A 25,215-nucleotide genomic window follows, 5' to 3' on the forward strand; every position below is an offset into this window, starting at 1 on the left:
TTTGACATTTTGTTGAATATATCATTTTCTATTGTAGGTCACAGAGATGTTCTATGTTTTCTTCTAAAACCCTTAAAATATAGACTTTTATTTCAACGTAGGATCTGTTCTTAAGTTTTGTGCATTGTGTGAGGTAGAAGCTAGAAGTTAATTTTCTTTACTATAGGAATACATAATTGTTCTGGCACCATTTCTTGAGAAAATTATCTTTAAGTCTCATTTAATTTCTTTGGCATTTTTATTGAAAATCAGTTGATCCTTTAGAATGAGTTTGCCAATTTCCACAGACACGGGTGATGTAGGTGTGACATAGAATGGGGACTAAGTTGAAAATATAACTTGATTTTGGAAAAATGTGTGTGTGTGTGTGTGTGTGTGTGTGCGCATATCTATTTTTTGAGGGGGGAAGGATTGATACTGTCACAAGTTTTAGTCCTTCTATTTACATAGCATATCTCTCCATTTAAGTTGTATTTAATTTAATACTTTATATTTATGAAGGAGCTTGAAATTTATGCCCTTCACATTTAATTATCTAATGTTTATATTTTGTTGTTGCATTTTCAGTTCCATGTAATAGAGACTGTGTTTTGTGTTCACTATACCCCCAGGGCCTATCACTGTGCCTGGTACATAGAGGAGCTTAAGTGATTGTGTGCTATTAAACTTTTGGCTCTTTAGTTAAGCTTTTAATAATTTTTAGAGCAGTTAATTGGTGATTTTTGCCCCTTTCATGGCATTTATTTGGGGTAGGCATTATTTTCTTGGGCATGTAACCAGTCTTGCTCTATTTTGAGTATTGTCTTCCTTTGCCAGGCTTTTACAGTAAGGAAATATAATGCAGACCAGAAAGGCTTTATTGAGAGCCCTGAAGAAAATAATACTGATTGGGATTACTAACAGGAAGATGAAAAACTACCATTTAAAAAATAATGAAATACTTTATTTTACAATCTGCCAGAGAATATAGGCATAAAGAAAACCATAATTACATGGCAATTAATATTGAGGAAAAATTAAGGTGGTTTACTAAGGGACCTTTATTTCACTTTCAAAATTTACTTCCATAAAAGGTCAAAGAATGCCCAGCTTTTGTGAAGACCCATTTAGTTTTATGACTTTCAGAAACAAACACTGTGAAAATAAAGATAATAATGAGGCTCATAAAATTTCATGCTTTAGTGTTTAGGTAATTGCTTGTTAAATTAAGAAGGTATTTTTTTCTGGACATGAATATACCCCTTTCTTTTTTGGTTAGGATATAATGAAAGTTTTTCTCTAATCTGATTGAATTCCATTTTGGCTGTCCAACAGTTATTCCAATATAAAATTTAGTGGGTTAAGTAAATTCGTTTATAACCAATTGAAGATAATGGAATATTTAATAATTATGTAACTACTATTATCAGAAATTACTTTGAGTCAATTTTTCACGTGAGAAAAATATATGACAAAGATGGCCTACTTCGATGCAGGTAAACAAGAAAATGTTTATATGCTTTACTTTGCCAAATTATAACAAAATAATCCAATAAACTCATTATTAAATGATCATTCAAAAATACTTACAACTATTCAGTTAATAAAATTATTTACCATGGATATTCACTTCAAAATATTTTTGAGCATACTATTAAATAATATTCATATCGTATTGAAAATGGAGTTTTGGGGCAATAATTTTATAGTACGATAAGAATATCTGTACCTTAATATTGCATAATTGAATTGTAGACTTTGATATGCTGGTTTCCTGAAATGGAGAAGTTAAATAATCATTGTACCATTTTATTAAGACAAAGCATGTGCAAATTGTTTTCATTATAATGTACACATTTAAATAGAATGTTCCACTGAGTAACTCTTAACAGCGTTGTACTTGAAAGAATGTCTGTTTGCTGTGTTTTTTTTTAACACGAAGATGCTCTACTAATGTGATGAGGAAATATTATATAGTTTAAAATATTAGCTGCTTATGTGAATATTTTAAACTTTATTCTTTAGTACAACTTTTATTTTCCATTTATTAAGCACATGGGCAGCAGGAAGGTCACAATAGGAGAAGCACCACCATGAAATGAATTTAAATTGTTTTACTGAATAGACTTCATTGTGCAAACAGAAAGCAAGTCCCTGAAAACCAATTTAACGGTCAGAAAAACTTTAAGGTCTAATACTTCAGTCAATTCCTATGCTTTGTTTCCTGGGACGAGCACAAATAGGCTTATAATGTATATTTAAAAAGTGAATTGATGCAATGCTGCACATTTATGGTTCTGCTTAAGAAATTTTGCAGCATTATTTCTTAAAGTATTTTTAACATGTTGTGGGTTTACATTTCACATAAGATAAAAGTAAGCTCATTTATATAATTCAAGTGACTGAAATTAAGACAATTTAGTATACTCAAAATAGATGTTCACAAAATTTTAAATTCATTTTTTAAAAGATACACAGTGTTACTAATATTCACATATCCTAATATTTTTGGTCGATTAGAGGATATTTACTTACTGGCACACTCCTTATTGTAGGAAGATAAATTTAGTGCTTAGAAGAATTGTGTGTGTCTCTTTTATTATACTAAATAGCAATATTGTGAAATGATGATGATGATTATGAGTACAGAAACATTTATTGAGTAATTTATTATTTTCTATGTGCAAGACACTATGTAAACCACTTTACTAAAATATTTAATTGAATACACTTTGAAGCTCATTATATGTCCATTTTGGAGGTGCTAAATTTGATATTTACAGAGGTTATATAGCTTGACAAGGTCACATTGCTATGAAGAATTTCCTATATTGAATATGATATTATTATCATACTAGCATTACTCCAATGAAGTAAGTGTATCTGTTAGCTGATTATAAAGACATAAAATTGGATTTTTATCTACCGTTCTAAAACAAATATAGTATTATTATTTAGATAAATTCATTCAACTTGACATGCTTTAGAGCTAACTTGTTTTGATAGCCCACTCAGGATATTCTGTACAACTTTTTAAAAAAAATACGGGGTTAAAATGAATGTTCTAATATCTTATTCATTATTCTTTTTGCAAATTATTTGAAGAGATTCATTGATCCTTTTTCAAAACAGTTTATCACTTCTACACACAGCCTTTCTCCATACTTCTAATAGAAAATGGAATCATTTTCTAAATGAGAATTCAAGTGAGGTTCTTGTGCTTTCACAACAAAGTATCAACTCATTCATTTATTTATTTTCCATTCACTCTGCTTAAATTCTCTCCTCCTCTTCACTTAGTACTCAGTAAGGATGATGCCAGTCTGCCATCTCAGGGAGATGGCAGAGAGTTTCTCTCTTTTTAGTCCATATTCACTAGGGAGGTCTTGTGTACCTGAGCCTTGGGAATGAGGACTTTTCCTGTCTCTTTGTCCATCCTCTGTGTTATGGCCAAACTCTGCCTTCTATCTGTAGTTGGTCTTTGTAGGAGTTTCATACTGCTACCTCAGGAGTAGGGTACTTCTACATGCTGTGATGGAATATTAGGCCTAAGATGGTTACCTGTTGATTGGTTTGGCTGTGTCCCCACCCAAATCTCATCTTGAATTCCCGCGTGTTGAGGGAGGGACCTGGTGGGAGGTAATTGAATCATGGGGGCAGGTCTTTCCCATGCCGTTCTCCTGATAGGGAATAAATCTCACGAGATCTGATGGTTTTAGAAAGGGGAGTTTCCCTGCACAAGCTCTCCTTTTTTTTGCCTGCCACCATCCATGTAAGATGTGGCTTGCTCTTTTTGTCTTGCACCATGATAGTGAGGCCTCCCCAGCCAAGTGGAACTGTAAGTTCATTAAACCTCTTTTTCTTCCCAGTCTCAGGTATGTCTTTATCAGCAGTGTGAAAATGGATTAATACAGTAAATTGGTACCAGTATAGTGGGCATTGCTGAAAAGATACCAGAAAATGTGAAAGTGACTTTAGAACTGGGTAACAGGCAGAGGTTGGAACAGTTTGGAGGGCTCAGAAGCAGACAGGAAAATGTGGGAAAGTTTGGACCTCCCTAGAGACTTGTTGAATGGCTTTGCCCAAAGTGCTGATAATGATATGGACAAAGAAATCCAGGCTGAGATGATCTCAGATGGAGACGAGGAACTTGTTGGGAACTGGAGCAAAGGTGACTCTTGTTATGTTTTAGCAGAGAGACTGGTGGTATTTTGCCCCTGTCCTAGAGATTTGTGGAACTTTGCACTTGAGAGAGATGATTTAGGTTATCATCTGGTGGAAGAAATTGCTGAGCATCAAAGCATTCAAGAGGTGACTTGGGTGCTGTTAAAGGCATTCAGTTTCAAAAGGGAAACAGAGCATAAAAGTTTGGAAAATTTGCAGCTTGATGATGTGACAAAGAAGAAAATCCCATTTTCTGGGGAGAAATTCAAGCCAGCTGCAGAAATTTGCATAAGTAATGAGGAGCTGAATGTTAATCACCAAGACAATGGGGAAAATGTCTCCAGGACATGTCAGAGACCTTTGTGACAACCCCTGCCATCACAAGCCCAGAGGCTTAGGAGGAAAAAATAGTTTTATGGGCTGGGCCTAGGGTCCCTCTGCTGTGTGCATTCTAGGGACTTGGTGCCTTGCATCCCAGCTACTCCAGCCATGACTAAAAGGGGCCAAGGTACAGCTCAGGCTGTTGCTTCAGAGGATCAAAGCCCAAAGCCTTGGCAGCTTCCACGTGGTGTTGAGCCTGCAGGTGCATGGAAGTCAAGAATTGAGGTGTGTGACCTCTGCCTAGATTTTAGAAGATGTATGGAAACGCCTGGGTGCCCAGGCAGAAGTTTGTGGCAGGGGTGGGGCTCTCATAGAGAACCTCTGCTAGGGCAGTGCGGAAGGGAAATATGGGGTGGGAGCCCCCACACAGAGTCCCTACTGGAGCATTGCCTAGTGGAGCTGTGAGAAGAGGGCCACTATCCATCATACTCCAGAATGATAGATCCACCAACAGCTTGCACTGTGCACCTGGAAAAGCCACAGACACTAAACACCAGCCCATGAAAGCACCCAGGAGGGAGGGTGTACCTTGTAAAGCCACAGGGGTGGAGTTTCCCAAGACCACAGGAGTCTACCTCTTGTATCAGTGTGACCTGGATGTGAGACATGGAGTCAAAGGAGATCATTTTGGAGCTTTAAGATTTGACTACCCTGCTGGATTTTGCACTTGCATGGGGCCTGTAGTCCCTTTGTTTGGGCCAATTTCTCCCATTTGGAATGGCTGTATTTACCCAATGCCTGTAACCCCATTGTATCTAGGAAGTAACTAACTTGCTTTTGATTTTACAGGCCCATAGGTGGAAGGGACTTGCCTTGTCTCAGATAAGACTTTGGACTGTGGACTTTTGAGTTAATGCTGAAAAGAGTTAAGATTTTGGGGGACTGTTAGGAAGGCATTATTGTGTTTTGAGTGTAAAACATGAGATTTGAGAGAGGCCGGGTGTGCAATATGGTTGGCCCACCCAAATCTCATCTTGAATTCCCATGTGTTGTGGGAGGGACCCAGTGGGAGGTAATTGAATCATGGGGGCAGGTCTTTCTCGTGCTGTTCTCGTGATAGTAAATAAGTCTCATGAGATTTGATGGTTTTAAAAAGAGGAGTTTACCTGCACAAGCTCACTTTTTTTGCCTGCTGCCATCCATGTAAGATGTGTTTGCTCCTCCTTGCCTTCCTCCATGATTGTGAGGCCTCCCCTGCCATGTGGAACTGTAAGTCCATTAAACCTCTTTTTCTTCCCAGTCTCAAGTATGTCTATGCGCAGTGTGAAAATGGACTAATACACCTCTCCATCTATCAGGGGTAGAGAGTTTTTCTTTTACTTTTCCTTCACTTGCAAAGTATCTCCGCCTGTTCCCGTGTGTTGCCCTTTCCCCAGGGGCCTCAGAAGTAGGCACTGGTTTGTGCCTTTTCTGCAGCACGCCTGGGTCCTGAGGCCCCCATTCCGGGCCTGAGCTCCCACATAACATTTCTAGACACTTTCTGGGCTAAAAGGGACCCCACTGCCTTGCAGGGAAGAACCTGATCTTGGCAGGATTTACCTTCATAAGAATGTCATTATGTAATGATAAAGCAGTCAATTCAGCAAGAGGATATAACAATTGTAAATATATATGCACTCAACACTGGAGCACCCAGATATATAAAGCAAATATTATTAGAGCTAAAGAGAGAGAGAGATTGCAATACAGTAATAGCTGGAGAATTTAACATCCCACTTTCAGTATTGTACAGGTATTCCAGACAGAAAATCAACAAACATCAGACTTAATCTGCACCATAGAACAAATGGACTTAATAGATATTTCCGTTCTCAATGATAGACTGTATGTTAGGTTACAGAACAAGTTTTAAAACATTCAAAAATTGAAATAATATCAAACATCTTCTCTGACCACAATGGAATAAAACTATAAATCAACAAGAAGAGGAATTTTGGAAACCATACGAACATGTAGAAAATTAACAGTATGCTCCTGAATGACCAGTGGATCAGTGAGGAAATTAAGAAGAAAACTGAAAAATTTCTTGAAACAAATGATAGTGGAAACACAACATACCATAATCTATGGGATACAGTGAAAGCAGTACTAAGAGGGAAATTTATAGGCACTTATGTAAGTGCCTACATCGAAAAAGAAGAAAAACTTCAAATAAATTACCTAATGATTCATCTTAAAAAGCTAGCAAAGCAAGAGCAAACCTAACCCAAGATTAGTATAAGAAAATAAATAAAAAGGAACAGAATAGAAATAAATGAATTTGAAATGAAGAAAGCAATACAAAAGTCAAGGAAACAAAAAATGTTATTCTTTTGAAAAGATAGACAAAATCAACAAATCCTTAGGCAGATTAAAGCACAAAAAAGGAAAAGACCCAAATAAGTAAAATCAGATGGAAAAGGAAACATTACAACTGGGATTGCAGAATTTCAAGGGATCATCAGTGGCTACTATGACCAACTACATGCCAATAAATTGGAAAATCTAGGGGAAATGGATAAATTCCTAGACAGATACAAGCTACCAGAATTAAACCATGAAGAAATCCAAAATATGAACAGACCAATAACAATGAACAAGATTGAAGCTGTAATATGAAGTCTCCCAGTAAAGAAAATAACAGGACCTGATGGCTTCACTGCTTAATCGTACCAAACATTTAAAGAACTAACACCGGTGCTACTCAAACAATTCCGAAAAATACAGGAAGAGGGAATCTTTTCCAAACTCATCTACAAGGCCCATATTACCCTGATACCCCAACCAAAGACACATCTAAAAAGAAAACTGCAGGCCAATATCTCTGATGTTGATTCAAAAATCAACAAAAATACCAGCCAGCAGAATTCAACAATATATTAAAAAGATAATTCATCATGACCAAGTGGGAATTATTCCAGGCATGCAAGGATGATTCAACATATGCAAGTTAATCAGTGTGATACATTACATCAAAAGAATGAAGAACAAAAACCATATGTTCATTTCAATTAATGCTGAGAAAAATTTAATACAATTCAACATCCCTTTATGATAAAAACTCTCAAAAAATTTGGTATAGAAGGAACATACCTCAACACAATAAACACTGTATATGTCATACCACAGTGTCATACTGAATAGGGAAAACTTAAAATCCTTTCCTCTAAGATCTGAAACATGAAAAGGATGCCCATTGTCACCACTATTATTCGATGTAGTAGTGGAAGTCCTAGCAATCAGACAAGAGAAGGAAATAAATGGCATATAATTGGAAAGGAAAAAGTCAGATTATCCTTGTTTGCAGATGATATGATCTTATATTTGGAAAAACCTAAAGTATCCACCAAAAAAATGATGAGAACTGATAAATTCAGCAAGGTTTCAAGGTACAACATCAACATACAAAAATCAGTAGCATTTCTGTATGCCAACAGTGAATAATCTGAAAAAGAAATTAGAAAGTAATCCAACTTACAATAGCCATAAATAAAATTAGATAGGAAGTAACTTAAGCAAATAAATGAAATATCTCTACAATGAAGACTATAAAACACTGATGAAAGAAATTGAAGAGGACACAGCAACATGGAAAGACATTCCATGTTTATGGGTTCTAAGAATCAATATTGTTAAAATGTCCATACTACCCTAAGCAACCTACAAATTCATTGTGACCCCTATCAAAATACTCATGAGATTCTTCACAGAAATAGGAAATACAATCCTAAAATTTATATAGAATCACAAAAGATCCAGAATAGGCAAAGCTATCCTAAGCAAAGAGAACAAAACCGGAGTAATCACATTACCTGACTTCGAATTATACTACAGAAATATAGTAACCAAAACAACGTGGTACTGACATAAAACCAAACACATAGACCAATGAAACAGAATAGAGAACCAGAAACAAAACCACATACCTACAGTGAACACATTTTTGACAGAGGTGCCAAGAACATACACTGTGGAAAAGGCAGTCTCTTCAATAAATGGTGCTGGGAAAACTGGATATCCATATGAAGAAGAATTAAATTGGAACAGTATGTCTCGTCATGTGCAAAAATCAAATCAAAATGAAACTCCTAAGAGAAAACTAAAAGAAACTCTCAATGACATTGGTCTAGGCAGAAATTTCTTGAGTAATACCCTACAAGCACAGGCATCCAAAGAAAATAATGGACAAGTGGGATCACATTGAGTTAAAAACTTCTGCATAGAAAAGGGAATAATCAACAAAGTGAAGAGACAAACCCATAGAATGAGAGAAAATATTTGCAAATGACTCATCTGATAAGATATTAATAACCAGAATATATAAGAAACTCTATAGGAAAAAAGTCTAATACTCCAATTAAAAAAATGGACAAAAAATTTGAACAGACTTTTCTCAAAAGAAGACATACAAATGGCAAACAGGTATATGGAAAGCTGCTCAACATCATTGATCATCAGGCAAATATCAATCAAAACTATGATGAGCTGTCATCTCACCCCAGTTGAAATGGCTTTTATCCAAACGACAGGTAATAATGCTGGTGAGGATATGGAGAAAAGGAACCCCTTGTACACTGTTGGTGGGAATATAAATTAGTACAACCACTATGAAGAACAGTTCACAGTTCCTCAAAAATCTAAAAATAGATCTACCATATGATCCAGCAATCTTACTGCTGGGTATATACCCAAAAGAAAGGAAATCAGTATATCAAAGAGATATCTGCACTCCCATGTTTGTTGCAGCACTGTTCACAATAGCCAGGATTTGAAAGCAACCTAAGTGTCCATCAGCAGATGAATGGATAAAGGAAATGTAGTACATATATGTAATGGAGAACTATTCAACCATAAAAAAGAATGAGATTCTGTCATTTGCAACATGGTGGAACTGAAGGTCATTATGTTAAGTGAAGTAACCCAGGCATGGAAAGACAAATTTCACATGTTCTCATTTATCTGTGGGATCTAGAAATCAAAAGAATTGAACTAATGGAGATAGAGAGTAGAAGGATGGTTGCCAGAGACTGGGAAGGGTAGTGGGTGGGTGTGGGTGAGGCAGGGATGGTTAATCGGTACAGAAAAAATTAGTTAGAATGAATAAGACCTAGTATTTGTTAGCACAATAGGGTTATTGTAGTCATAACTTAATTGTACATTTAAAAATAACTGAAAGTAAAATTGGATTTTTTGTAACACGATAAATGCTTGAGGGGATGGATGCTCTATTTTCCATGATTATTACACATGTATGTCTGTTTCAAAATATCTCATGTACCCCATGAATATATACATCTACTATGTACCCGCGAAAATTTTAAAAAGTAATAATTAAAAATTATATTTTCATTTAGCAATATAGATAAATGGTTAAAACTAGAAGTTTGTAATATTTTGGAAGAGATGAAAGTATGCAAATAACAAGACAATTCAAAAAGGTTGTCACAAACATAATGAACTGTTCCCAAAGAATCTCATAATGAACTTGAGAAAATTACATCCCTATCTATAATCTAAAAATTGGAAGATGGACGTGTATTCCTATTTTAAATATAGGCTTTATTATTGTTGAAATGCAAAACTGTCCTAAATTGCACTATCTTTTTTGTTAAAGTGAATATATGTAACTCTTACACTAACACTAAAAAATACATTATATATATTTAAAGGAAAATAACCATTAATTTTTGTTTTTACAACAGAGACATCTTGACCAGAAGCAATACAATAACAAATTAGAAAAGATAAAAAGCACTTCATTCAATATCAGTATCTATATTATTTCTCAACTTATGTTGTGAACTTATATTATTTGTCAAATTATATTCTTGATATACACAAATGGGTTAAAATCAGAAAAGAATAAATTGTTTAATCATTCTATATTCCTCAGATGATTTTTCAAGACTGAATGTTCGAATCAATAATTTCTTGCACATATAAGATTGTTGGCATGAAAATGAGGTTGAGGTTTAGGTGGAGAAAGTTCACCATGAGTATTGTGAGTCACCTGAGCATTGTTTATTTACATGTAATGAAAACTACAAAATTGGCAGTAAAATAAAGAACAGTAGAGGTCATTTTTTAAAAAATAGGGTGTGCTGGGAGGTGGGGAGAAAGAAACTTATGGGGCGGGAGCAGCCAAGTTGACCAAATAGAAACAGCTCCACTCTGTGGTTCCCACCAAGAAGGATGAAAACAGCAAGTGAATTCTGAATCTTCAATTGAGGTACCAAGCTTTTCTCATTGGGACTGACTAGGTGGTTGGTGCAACCCAGGGAGAGCAAAGAAGAGCATCGAGGGCCCACCCAAGAGCTGCGTAGGCAAAGGAAGCTTTCTCCCCCAGCCAAAGGAGGTGGTGAGGGATTATGCTACCCCTCCCTGAAAACCTTGCTTTTGTCATGGATCCTTGCAACCTGTGGATCAGGAGCTCCCCTTGTGAGCCCATGCCACCAGGGCCTTGGGTCCCAAGCACAGAACTGTAAAGACATGGCAGCTGCTTGGGTGGTTGGCCATTTCAGCAGGCACCAAGACACAGGAGTATTTGCATACTCCAGCTCTGGGAACTCCCATGAAGCAGGATATCTGTCCACTCCTGTGGGAAGGGGGCTGAAGCCAGGGGGCCAAGTGGCCTCGCTTCCACAGAACCCCACAAGCTAAAACACACTGGCTTGGAATCCCTGCTAGCCAATGCAGCAGGCCAGAGACTGCCTAAGAAGACTTAATTCCCAGGGCAGGAGGGTTGGCCACCATCACTGCGGCTCCAGTTGGCCATTGTCCTCTGCTGTAGGTGCCAGTGAGACTGGGTGGTCTGGACCAGGAGCAATTCCCCACAGCGCAGCACAGCAGCTGTGTCAGTTCATGGCTAGACTGCTTCCTTAAGCGGAACCCTGATCCATTTTTTCTCACTGGGTGAGGCCTCTCTGTGGGAGTTTCAGCATCCCTAGACAGGAGTTTATGAACAGAACTTTGATATCCCTGAGAGGAGCCACTAGGAGGGGCAGCTGCGGTATCATGGATCAGTGGTCTTTGTCTTTTCTTCCTCCTGGCTCTGGAGAGTCAGGGGAGCCCAGATGAGGGTGCAGCACACCCGCTCCACCAAGGGGCAGCCAGACTGCTTATTTAAGCAGGTCCCTAATCCCACTCTTGCTGACTAGGTGAGACCTCCCAACAGGAGTCCACAGATACCTCATACAGGGGAATTCCAGCCGGCATCAGGTTGGTGCCCCTCTGGGACACAGCTCCCAGAGGAAGGAGCTGGCTGCCACCTGTGCTGGTCTGTAGCCTCTGCTGGTGATACCTCCATGGGTGGGAGGGACCCAAGCAAATAGGGTTTAGAGTGGACCCCCAGAAAACTGCAACAGCCCTATAGAAGAGGGGCCTGACTGCTAAAAGAAAAACAGAAAACAACAACAACATCAATGAAAAGGACCCCACAAAAACCCATCCAAAGGTCAGCAACCTCAAAGATCAAAGGTAGATAAACTCATGACGATGAGAAAGAATCAACACAAAAATCCTGAAAACTCAAAAAACCAGAGTGCCTCTTCTCCTCCAAATGATTGCAATATGTCTCCAGCACAGAACTGGGCTGAGGCTGAGATGGATGAATTGACAGAAGTAGGCTTCAGAAGATGGGTAATAAGGAACTTCACTGAGCTAAAGAATTATGTTCTAACTCATTGCAAAGAAGCTAAGAACCATGATAAAACATTACAGGAGCTGTTTACCAAAATAACTAGGATAGAGAGGAATATAAATTAACTGATCGAGCTGAGAAACACAACACGAGAACTTCACAATGCAATAACAAGCATCAATAGCCAAAGAGACGAAGCGGAAGAAAGGGTATCAGAGCTTGAAGACTATCTTGCTGAAATCAGACAGGCAGACAAAAGTAGAGAAAAAAAGAATGAAAAGGAATGAAAAAAACCTCTGAGAACTGTGCGATTATGTTAAAAAACCAAACCTATGACTGATAGGAGTACCTGAAAGAGACGGAGAGAATGGAACCAAGTTGGAAAACACACTTCAGGATATCATCCAGAACTTCCTTAACCTAGCAAGACAGGCCAATGTTCAACTTCAGGAAACCCAGACAACCCCAGTAAGATACTCCACGAGAAGATCAAGCAAAAGACACATAATCATCAGATTCTCCAGGGCTGAAATGAAGGAAAAAATGTTAAAGGCAGCCAGAGAGAAAGGCCAGGTCACCTATAAAGGGAAGCCCATCAGACTAACAGTGGATCTCTGCAGAAACCCTACAAGCCAGAAGATAGTGGGGGCCAATATTCGATATTCTTAAGAGAATTTCCAAACTAGTATTTCATATCTGGTGAAACTCAGCTTCATAAGTGAAGGAGAAATAAAATCTTTTTCAGACAAGCAAATGCTGAGGGAATTCATCACCACCAGGCCTGCCTTGCAAGCACTCCTGAAGGAAGCACTAAATATAGAAAGGAAAAACCATTACCAGCCACTACAAAAACACACTGAAGTACACAGACCAGTGACAATATGAGGCAACTACATAAACAAGTCTACAAAATAACCAGCTAGCATAATAATGACAGGATCAAATTGATACATAACAATATTAACCTTAAATGTAAATGGACTAAATGCCCCAATTAAAAGATGCAGAGTGGCAAGCTGGATAGAGGCAAGATTCATTGGTGTGTTGTATTCAAGAGACCTATCTCACACGCAAAGACACACATAGACTTAATCCCATTACTGGATATATACCCAAAGGAATATGAATCATTTTGTTACAAAGACACATGCATGTGTATGTTCACTGCAGCACTATGTACAATCACAAAGACATGGAATCAACCCAGATGCCCATCAATGATAGACTGGATAAAGAAAATGTGGCACATATACACCACGAAATACTATGCAGCCATAAAAAGGAATGGGATCATGTCGTTTGTAGGGACATGGATGGAGTTGGAAGCCATTATCCTCAGCAAACTAACGCAGTAACAGAAAACCAAACACTGCATGTTCTCACTTATAAGTGGGAGCTGAACAATCAAAACACATGGACACAGGAAAGGGAACCACACACACTGGGGCCTGTCAGGGGGTAGGGTATGTGGTTGGGGGATGTGGAGCGTTAGGAAAAATAGCGAACGTATGCTGCGCTTAATACCTAGGTGATGGGTTGATAGGTGCAGTAAACCACCGTGGCACAGGTTTACCTATGTAACAAACCTTCACAACTTGCACCTGTGCCCCAGAACTTAAAAAAAAAAAAAGAAAAGAAGAAAGAAACTTGGAAGAATGGATCAGAGACCTTGCACCATATGCCTCCTGTAATTTGATCTTGCGTCAAGAAGTCGTTAATCAACATATGCTTCATTGAGAGCCTTACTTTATCTCATAAACATCTTTGGTAGCATCCCATACACTGATCCTCAGTGACTGACTTCTGACACCGCTTAAAGCAGAAATCTGTTCGTGTGCATTTATTTTATGTGAATCAAAATTTTGAAATAATTGTGACCCAGAGAAGTAGATTTCTTCTGTTCAATCCTAATATGAGGTATCAGTCCATTTTTCAGAATGGAAATGTGACAGTGACAATGCTGTAGCAGTTTGTCAGTTATCTGAGGCTGAGAACTACTTTTTCATTATAAATTATATTTCACATTATTATATTGAAACTAACATATTATGGAGGTAAGTGAAACATTCTCATTAAATTTTCACATAGAACCTGGGCTTAGAAAGATTCCTTTAGCTTGCTTTATGCCAGAGGTTTGCAGAAGATATATCAAATTGAAAAATTTTTCTGTATTACAGCACTGATATTGAAGACAATTCTCATCAAGCTATGAATTATGTAGTAATCAGATCCACTGATGGTATATATTTATTTAATATATACCATGAAATCTTGGTTTTCTAGAATTTATATGCTTTCTTTTCCCAATTATCAGAACTGAATAATCTAGTGTATTCTCTTTAACTTTACATTCTAGGAAGTTCAGAGTTAAATTCCATAAAGTCTTTATTTTTAATAATTTTGAATTGTCATGTTTCATAAATTTCAATTTTCCAAGCCAAACAAGTTCTCTTTGGAAATAGATGGTTTATACTTTGGACATGTTCTGGCAGCATACCTTTAATTTTCATTTACTTAGATGAAATGTAGATGAATCATATTTTTGGAATTATAGGTTTTGCCCTTTCATCCTTCACCCCCCTCACCTAATATGACCTTATACAAATTATGTTTGATGAGAATCTTTGATGAGAATTATAGCAAAATATTTGTTTTCCTATTATCTTTTGAATGGCCCGGTACTGGATTTGAACTCAAGACTAAATAATTTTTTGAAAAAGAATTAGCAGTGATTTATAAAGTTACTATTTTTTTTTCAGCAAAGCTAGAGAAGATCTGCTGAAAATTCAGAAAGAACGTGATTTTCATCGAATGCATCACAAGCGAATAGTCCAGGAAAAAAACAAATTAATTAATGACCTCAAAGGGTAAGCTTATACTTGTTGGCATATTTATTAAAGAGTTATTTAATACATGTTAAGTAATTTGATTATGACAAAGTTTTAGACAAAGTTATTAATTCCACATTTACTGAGCATAAGGTGAGTAAGTTGCGACCCTTGCTGTCTAGGGTCTCAGAAAATATTTGTGTGTGTGAAGTGGGAGGAGTTAAGCAGAAATATACAGAAATACACTGCATTGTTGCTATGCCACCCAAGAAGGCCATCATCCCAATACGACTGGAGTGTGAGAGGGCTCAAGGATTTACTTCTACAGGAATTAAATTCTCAAGTATGAGTGAGTAGACAGTGAGGAAGTGGGGTCAGCACAGTGCTCTTGGCAGATAGTACATCCTCTGCAAATGCACCAAGACATGAAAAAACATGGTATGTTCATCAAATTGTATGCATACAGAGTAAAGTGCAGCTGTGGTATTGCAGGGATAGGGGACATATCTCTAAATGGCTATGAATTTGTAAGTCTTTTAGAAATTATTTTGAAGGCGTTATTGAGATTTACTTTCTCTCCTTCTTTACCTTCCTCCCCTACAAAAACAAGAAAATAAATTTACAATCCTTAAATAAAATTCTATTTTGCTTGCTCTAGGGCAGTGCTATCCAACAGAACTTTTTGTGATGATATAAATACTCTGTAACTGTACAATACAATACAATAGCCCCTAACCATTTATGTTTAAAAATATACCATACTTGTTCAAATTCCTAATATGTTTAAAGGGAATACTTTTCACATAAAATTCATCATTGTAGATTATATGTTTTTTCATATTTCATTATTTCAGGCACCCTGGTAAAGAAGCACACATTACTTTGTAATACAGCTACACTTGGTGTATACTCAGATAGCCTTTATTTCTTCATTTAATCATTAAGAAAAACATCTCCATTTAACAATCTGGATGAATCACTAAAGCTCATTTTATAAAGACCTAAAACAAAATTTCAATGATGCCATCAAGTCACAAAAAAGCTGGGTATCAAGTTAATCAGTCAAACACAGTGAATACTTTGCCTGATAGCTGCGCTATTGCATAATAAATCAGCTATAGGATAGAGTGTTTTGATGCCAGGCAAAGTTGGGGTCTGAGATCTCTTATGTCATATTTTACCCAAATACATTAGTAGTGTATCCCTATTTCCTTTCATTGTGAACCATTAAATGTTTACCTTATTTTTTCTGTAAATTTTTCAACTAGTTTGATAATAAATTTTACAGTATTTCTTTTTTCTTTGTTTGTTTGTTGTTTTGTTTTGCTTTTTAGAGTCAGAGTCTCATTCTGTCGCCCATGTTAGAATGCAGTGGTGAGATTAAGGCATCCTGTAGCCTCCAACTCCTGGGTTCAAGCAATCCTTCCACCTCAGCCTTCTGAGTAGCTGGGTCTACAGGTGCATGCCACCATACCCAGCTAAATTTTTTTATGTTTTAATTTTTTTGTAGCGATGGGGGTCTCACTTTGTTGCTCAGGTTGGTTTTGAACTCCTGGGCACCAGTAATCCTCTCAGATTGGCCTCCCAAAGTGTTGGAATTACAGGCATGTGTGACCAAGCCTGGCCAGTATTTCCCATTTAACACAAGTGTCTTATTATGAACGTACTTATTTTCAGAATTATCTATAGCTAATATTAGAACTTGCAAACATGAATTATGAAGTACTTATGGACTTTATAAAACAGACACACCCTTTAAAATGGATTAAACAGAGTTTCTCTAGATGTTGTTTCCCTGTTATATTCCAGTGAAATTCTGTGTTGTTAATTCTTTTAACAGAAGATAGTTAAGCCATATCTCATGAATGAGTTAAATTCCAAAGTTAGTGAAAAAAGGGAAATTTTGCCATCAATATTTTCTTTAAAATTCTTCAACCATCCACAGATTACAGTGTACATGGTTTTGTTTATACAATTCTATATCTGTGTGTTTTATGTATTTATGAATATGTAATGTTTATGGAGATTATAGAATGCAGCAAAGTGTATATATATATTACATATATATATATAAACACACACTAAGCTAATCAGAAAGGAGGATAGAACTGTACATACTACCTAAATTTTTATTTTTGTTACTTTTTCTGAGTGTCATATTAATACACATTAAATGTATATATAATGCAACTGCACTTTAATACTTAATTTCTATTACTATCATCAATGAGGTATAATGTGATATCCAAATTAATGACTTTTATAAATACTGCTACGAAAATATAGAAAATAAAAAGCTCTGTTTTAATTATTAATGGAATAAAATATTATTCTTTTGGAGGACTTTTGGGGAATTTCCGCTTTGGGCTATGTCATTGTAAATAGTGTAGAATTAGCTCTCCAACTGGTACTGGACTAGCTCCCCAAATGTAAGGAACTACATGACTGGACAAAATATGTGAGGCAGTTTTTTTTTTTAAGATGGTGGAAAATTGGCAAAGCAGGACCGTGATGCCTAAGAGAAGACAAACACAAAATGAGCAGGATGATCAACCCACATATCTTCCTGAAGGTACTTTTCAGCCCACAGTTTGACCAGATATAACCCAAGCAGAGCATGGTGGTTTTTGGAGCTGAGGAGGCAGAGATCAGAGTTCAGGGCTACAGAGGTAGCTGGAACTTGCAGCATGGTGTACACAGAAGGAAGGAGGTACATGAAATGTAGCTTAAGAAATATCTGTAATGGTTCTCTTCAGTCTTTGGCCACGTAACTAACTTGTGGAAGTATAGGATGAGAGAACACGAAGCCTGGCAGGAAACAGCACCTGGGAAGCCTGAGCAAAATAGAGATTTCAGAGGTTGCACAGTGCTGGGAGATGTAGGAGTTCTGGCCAGCCATAAGGGAAGTAAGCTCGCTGAATACTCTGAACATTTACTTAATATCCTCCACAAGCCATGCCATAGAAGCAGACCTAGTTGGTCCTAGACAAAGTGCTGCTTTAGACTTTTTCTCCAAAAAGCTTAAAGGTAAGCTTTGAAAAACTCAAGCTGATTCACTGGGAAATTAACTGTCTGTCAGAAAATAACTCTTTAAAGGAAGAAAACAAAATTCAGACAAGTGTATGTCCAACATACAATAAATAAATAAAGTTTATACGTATTGATTTATCTATAGATATATCTACAAGCAGGAAGACATGTCCTATAATCAGGAAAAAGCAGAAACAGACAGAGAAAAGAGAATTACAGAATTAGCAGACAGGGACTTTACAACAGTTATTATGAAATGCTTAGAGTTTTAAAGAAAATGGTGACTATAAGGAGTGATAAACAGAATTAAACTGAAATTTGAGAACTGAAAAAAACATAATATGCAAATGAAAAATTTACTAACAGGTCTTAGAAGATTGGACATTGCCAATGGAAAGATCAATGAACATGAAGACAGGAAGATGGAAAATGATCCAACTGGTGCACAAAGAGAAAAAAGCTGAAAAGAAATGAGCAGGGACTCAAAGAAAAAAGACTGAAAAAACATAAATAGAACCTCTGGATTCTATATTAAATAGTCCATCATAGGTGTATTTGAAATCCAAGAAGAGGCTGGGCATAACCTTCCCCATTCTGCTAGCTTATTCCAATTGTTAAGTATACAAATTCAAATTATTTACTCAGGAAAACTGGAATTGATCACTGGGTGCTTACATGAACCAAATATGTTGTGTGCAGACTTTAGCCAGGACCCTACTTATTTTCTGTTCTCCTATAGACTCCCATTCTAACAGAGGGGTCATGATTCTGCTTTAGGTTTCTGAATTTGAATGACAACTTCTTAAAATATCTTTCCCCAGTAAATAGCCACTCAATTAAATAGTCAGGGGTAATTTGTAGAAAAATTGAGGCTATTTATAACACTATATAATTGCTATGGTGTTGTAGAGTGCTTCCTCTACTGTCTGCCAGGGTAGCTCCAGCATTTCCACTTCACAGTGTTGGCTATCTTTTTCCAAGTTTCGAAGGACCACCCTAGAAGTGAATCTACCTTATTCACTGGAGTTCTTTTTTTTTTTTTTTAAACTTTAAGTTTTAGGGTACATGTGCACAACGTGCAGGTGTGTTACATATGTATACATGTGCCATGTTGGTGTGCTGAACCCGTTAACTCGTCATTTAACATTAGGTATATCTCCTAATGCTATCCCTCCCCACTCCCCCCACCCCACAACAGGCCCCAGCGTGTGCTGTTCCCCTTCCTGTGTCCATGTGTTCTCATTGTTCAGTTCCCACCTATGAGTGAGAACATGTGGTGTTTGGTTTTTTGTCCTTGAGATAGTTTGCTGAGAATGATGGTTTCCAGCTTCATCCATGTCCCTACAAAGGACATGAACTCATCTTTTTTTATGGCTGCATAGTATTCCATGGTGTATATGTGCCACATTTTCTTAATCCAGTCTATCATTGTTGGACATTTGGGTTGGTTCCTAGTCTTTGCTATTGTGAATAGTGCCGCAGTAAACATACATGTGCATGTGTCTTTATAGCAGCATGATTTATAGTCCTTTGGGTATATACCCAGTAATGGGATGGCTGGGTCAAATGGTATTTCTAGTTCAAGATCCCTGAGGAATTGCCACACTGACTTCCACAATGGTTGAACTAGTTTACAGTCCCACCAACAGTGTAAAAGTGTTCCTATTTCTCCACATCCTCTCCAGCACCTGTTGTTTCCTGACTTAATGATCGCCATTCTAACTGGTGTGAGATGGTATCTCATTGTGGTTTTGATTTGCATTTCTCTGATGGCCAGTGATGATGAGCATTTTTTCATGTGTCTGTTGGCTGCATAAATGTCTTCTTTTGAGAAGTGTCTGTTCATATCCTTCGCCCACTTGTTGATGGGGTTGTTTGTTTGTTTCTTGTAAATTTGTTTGAGTTCTTTGTAGATTCTGGATATTAGCCCTTTGTCAGATGAGTAGGTTGCAAAAATTTTCTCCCATTCTGTAGGTTGCCTGTTCACTCTGATGGTAGTTTCTTTTGCTGTGCAGAAGCTCTTCAGTTTAATTAGATCCCATTTGTCAGTTTTGGCTTTTGTTGCCATTGCTTTTGGTGTTTTAGACATGAAGTCCTTGCCCATGCCTGTGTCCTGAATGGTATTGCCTAGGTTTTCTTCTAGGGTTTTTATGGTTTTAGGTCTAACATTTAAGTCTTTAATCCATCTTGAATTAATTTTTGTATAAGGTGTAAGGAAGGGATCCAGTTTCAGCTTTCTACATATGGCTAGCCAGTTTTCCCAGCAACATTTATTAAATAGGGAATCTTTTCCCCATTTCTTGTTTTTGTCAGGTTTGTCAAAGATCAGATAGTTGTAGATATGCGGCATTATTTCTGAGGGCTCTGCTCTGTTCCATTGGTCTATATCTCTGTTTTGGTACCAGTACCGTGCTGTTTTGGTTACTGTAGCCTTGTAGTATAGTTTGAAGTCAGGTAGAGTACGCCTCCAGCTTTGTTCTTCTTGCTTAGGATTGTCTTGGCTATGCAGGCTCTTTTTTGGTTCCATGTGAACTTGAAAGTAGTTTTTTCCAATTCTGTGAAGAAAGTCATTGATAGCTTGATGGGGATGACATTGAATCTATAACTTACCTTGGGCAGTATGACCATTTTCACGATATTGATTCTTCCTACCCATGAGCATGGAATGTTCTTCCATTTGTTTGTATCCTCTTTTATTTCATTGAGCAGTGGTTTGTAGTTCTCCTTGAAGAGGTCCTTCACGTCCCTTGTAAGTTGGATTCCTAAGTATTTTATTCACTTTGAAGCAATTGTGAATGGGAGTTCACTCATGATTTGGCTCTCTGTTTGTCTGTTATTGGTGTATAAGAATGCTTGTGATTTTTGTACATTGATTTTGTATCCTGAGACTTTGCTGAAGTTGCTTCTCAGCTTAAGGAGATTTTGGCCTGAGACAATGGGGTTTTCTAGATATACAATCATGTCATCTGCAAACAGGGACAATTTGACTTCCTGTTTTCCTAATTGAATACCCTTTATTTCCTTCTCCTGCCTGATTGCCCTGGCCAGAACTTCCAACACTATGTTGAATAGGAGTGGTGAGGCAGGACATCCCTGTCTTGTGCCAGTTTTCAAAGGGAATGCTTCCAGTTTTTGCCCATTCAGTATGATATTGGCTGTGGGTTTGTCATAGATAGCTCTTGTTATTTTGAGATACGTCCCATCAATACCTAATTTATTGAGAGTTTTTAGCATGAAGGTTGTTGAATTTTGTCAAAGGCCTTTTCTGCATCTAATGAGATAATCATATGGTTTTTGTCGTTGGTTCTGTTTATATGCTGGATTACATTTATTGATTTGCGTATGTTGAACCAGCCTTGCATCCCAGGGATGAAGCCCACTTCATCATGATGGATAAGCTTTTTGATGTGCTGCTGGATTCAGTTTGCCAGTATTTTATTTAGGATTTTTCCATCGATGTTCATCAGCGATATTGGTCTAAAATTCTCTTTTTTTTTTGTTGTGTCTCTGCCAGGCTTTGGTATCAAGATGATGCTGGCCTTATAAAATGAGTTAAGAAGGATTCCTTCTTTTTCTATTGATTGGAATAGTTTCAGAAGGTTATTTTGCTCGTTAGTTGATGCAGTTTCTTCCTAGCCTTGATGGTCTTTACAATTTGGCATGTTTTTGCAGTGGCTGCTACCAGTTGTTCCTTTCCATGTTTAGTGCTTCCTTCAGGAGCTCTTTTAGGGCAGGCCTGCTGGTGACAAAATCTCTCATCATTTGCTTGTCTGTAAAGGATTTTATTTCTCCTTCACTTATGAAGCTTAGTTTGGCTGGATATGAAATTCTGGGTTGAAAATTCTTTTCTTTAAGAATGTTGAATATTGGCCCCCACTCTCTTCTGGCTTCTAGAGTTTCTTCCAAGAGATCAGCTGTTAGTCTGATGGGCTTTCCTTTGTGGGTAACCCGACCTTTCTCTCTGGCTGCCCTTAACATTTTTTCCTTCATTTCAACTTTGGTGAATCTGACAATTATGTGTCTTGGAGTTGTTCTTCTCGAGGAGTATCTTTGTGGCATTCTCTGTATTTCCTTTTACTTTGCTCTTTCCAGTGCACATGGAATTGTCACTAAGATAGATTGTATACTGAGCCATAAAACAAGTCTCTATACGTTTCAAAGGATTGATATCATACATAGAATGTTTTCTGACCACAACCAAATTAAATTAGAAATCAATTTTTAAAAATCTCAGGGGATTTCTCAAATATTTGGAAATTAAGTAGTATACTTTAAATAATCCATGAGTCAAAGAAGGAAATTAGAGAATATTTTGAACTGAATGATTAAAAATGCAGCATATTGAAATGCAGCCAATGCAGCTTAAATTGAAATTGATGGCTTTAAATGCTTTATTTTAGAAAATAAAGTTTTAAAACCAATGATGTCATCTTAGAAGCTTAAAAAGAGAAAATTATAACCAAGAAACATGAAGAAATGAAAAATAAGAGCTGAAATCAATAAAATAGCAAATGGACAAACAAAAAATCAACAAAGTCAGATGTTGGTTAATGGAAAAATATAATAAAACTGACAAATTTGATAATAAGATGGATAAACTCTTATTAGACTGATATCACCAGAGGTTGGCAATAATGTAGAGTAACCAGGACTGTCATATAGGGTTGTTGGAAGTATAAATTATAGCCCAGCAATTAAACTCCTGTGTATTTATCTAAAATAAATGAAGATATATGACCAAAAAATGTTACATGACTTATATAAAAATGTTTAAAGAGGCCTTATTCATGATAGCCCAAACTAAAATACACTCAGGTTTTCATCAGCAAAATATTGGATAACCACATTGTGGAATATACATACATACAAGGCAATACTACTCACGGTAAAGAGGAGTGAAGTATTGCTATGTAAAGTAATATGGAATAATCTAAAGAAACATTATAGTGAGTGAAATAAACTAGTTAAAAAAGAGAACATGTTGTATGATACCAAATAAATGAAGTTCTAGAATTTTCTGGGAGATTAGACATGCTTCATATTTTGATAATATGTACTACTTGGGTGTGCATTTCTCAAAACTCTGAACTGTAACGCTTAAGAGCTGTATGTTTTATCCATGTAAATTACACTTCAATAAAAAGATTTTGAGGTCATTTTCAAATAAAACAGATTTTTAAAGGTATATTATATACTAGGCTGAATTATTCCTTCTGTTTAGATATCAAAAATGTTTTTATACTTAATTTTTAAAATACAAGATTAGCCAAGCTTGTTTTGAAGACGATCCTTTAGTTTATTTTGACGTGAATGACACTCCATATTTAATCATCTATTATTTGTGGCTCTTGTCTTTCTGACAGTTATTTCCAAATTGACAAAAGGAATTGCATTTTAAAAAATTTCGTGGGTAGCAGCAATCTTCTGAGTACATACTTGGACACAGCAAAACGTGCTAGTAGGAAATAGAGAACTAGTTAAGACGTGTGATTTGCTCCCTCACTGCACCCTCCACCCTCAAGTTGCAGTGAAGTTGTATGCTTTTTGTGCTTCTTGGCTGTAGTGTGTTAACCTTTATATGATTATTCACTTTTATTTCACAGCAAAAAAGAAAAAGAAAAAAAGGTTTTGATGTTAGATGGAAATTACTGATTTAACTCAATAACCCCTTAAGATGCTATTGACTTTATTTTTTATAGGTTGAAATTACATTATGCATCTTATGAACCGACTATAAGGGTGTTACATGAGAAACACCACACTTTACTGAAGGAGAAAATGCTGACCTCCTTGGAAAGAGACAAAGTAGTTGGGCAGGTAAAGATATAGTCAAAGCTAACTTAAAATGATCTTTTAATCATTTTTTTAACAATGCAAGTAGAAATACTGATTTTGTTTCTGAGATTAATTTTAAAACATTTTCAACCAACTTTCATGTAAAAGAGATCCATTTGGAAACATTCGGAAAAAGTATTTCTCCATTTAACTACCTATAAAGATTATTATAAAATTAGGCCGGGGCGGTGGCTCATGCCTGTAATCCCAGCACTTTGGGAGACCAAGGTAGGTGGATCATTTGAGGCCAGGAGTTTGAGACCAGTCTGGCCAATATGGTAAAACCCTGTCTCTACTAAAAATACAAAAAAAAAAAAAAAAAAAAGAAAGCCGGGTGTGGTGGCACAGGCCTGTAATCCCAGCTACTTGGGAGGCTGAGGCATGAGAATCATTTGAACCCGGGAAGCGGAGGTTGCAGTGAGCCGAGATGGCCCCATACCACTGCACTCCAGCCTAAGCAACAGAGTGAGACAGTGTCTCAAAAAATTAAATTAAATATCATTTAATTGAGACATAAATTTATAGCAGATTATTAAATTGTAGTTAGAAGAAAAAACTTAGCCATTGTGGTCAAACTTGGGTTTAAATGCCAGCTTTGACAGCTATAAACATTAACCTTAGGAGAGTTATTTAAACAAATTGGAGCTCAGATTTCTCATATATAAAATGTAGCTGCAAAGACCAAAGACATACCTTTTAAGGTTGCTGTGAAACTTATATGAGATATTTTAATAAATGAAAACTCCCTCCTAGGTACTGACTCAAGGTTTTGGTTATTTTTGCTAATGGGTGACATCCTTTTAGGGTTTTTGTATAGGCCTAGGCCTAGGGTAGTGGGTGGGATACCTTTGGCATAAAAATTTAAGAGAAAGAAACAAAATGTTTGTATGCCACTTTAAAACCATTTATCGGTTTTTTTAGAATATGTAAAACTGCAACTATGCTTAACATTCTATTATTGTTTTTTGGAGATTTTCATTTTTGGCCAAACTTTGAGAAGCTACAAAAGCTTACATGATGATAATACTCTTTTGAATAATTTTATTGTTAAGACATACTTTAATCAAGTTTATTTTGTCTTTTGAGTGAAATTCTTAGCTTCAAAAATGCAAAACATCATTGTCTTGATGCCCCTTGTGCTTGAATTTAATTTTGTGTTTTGAATGTTTGAATTTTAAGTGATATTGGATACAATGATAATATGATTTGGCTGTGTCCCCATCCAAATCTCACCTTGAATTGTAATAATCCCCACGTGTCAAGGGCGGGACCAGGTGGAGGTAACTGAATCATGGGGGTGGTTTCTCCTGTGCTGTTCTCATGATAATGAGTGGGTCCCACGAGATCTGGTGGTTGTATAAGCGTCTGGCATTTCTTTTG

The 25,215-nt window shown here is 36.7% G+C and overlaps 1 protein-coding gene across 4 annotated transcripts in view; it reads left to right on the forward strand.

Moving 5' to 3' along the window:
• Positions 1-25,215, forward strand: part of SPAG16 (sperm associated antigen 16) — a 1,150,408-nt gene that overhangs the window by 44,292 nt on the left and 1,080,901 nt on the right. For all 4 annotated transcript variants that reach the window (XM_024243621.3, XM_054549801.1, XM_054549802.1 and 1 more), the window contains 2 exons: positions 14,902-15,009; positions 23,700-23,817. In XM_024243621.3, coding sequence (XP_024099389.1) covers positions 14,902-15,009; positions 23,700-23,817 — 226 coding nt within the window. The remainder of the gene's footprint in view (positions 1-14,901; positions 15,010-23,699; positions 23,818-25,215) is intronic.

This window comes from Pongo abelii, chromosome 11, assembly GCF_028885655.2.
Source record: "Pongo abelii isolate AG06213 chromosome 11, NHGRI_mPonAbe1-v2.0_pri, whole genome shotgun sequence".
NCBI lineage: Eukaryota > Metazoa > Chordata > Mammalia > Primates > Hominidae > Pongo > Pongo abelii.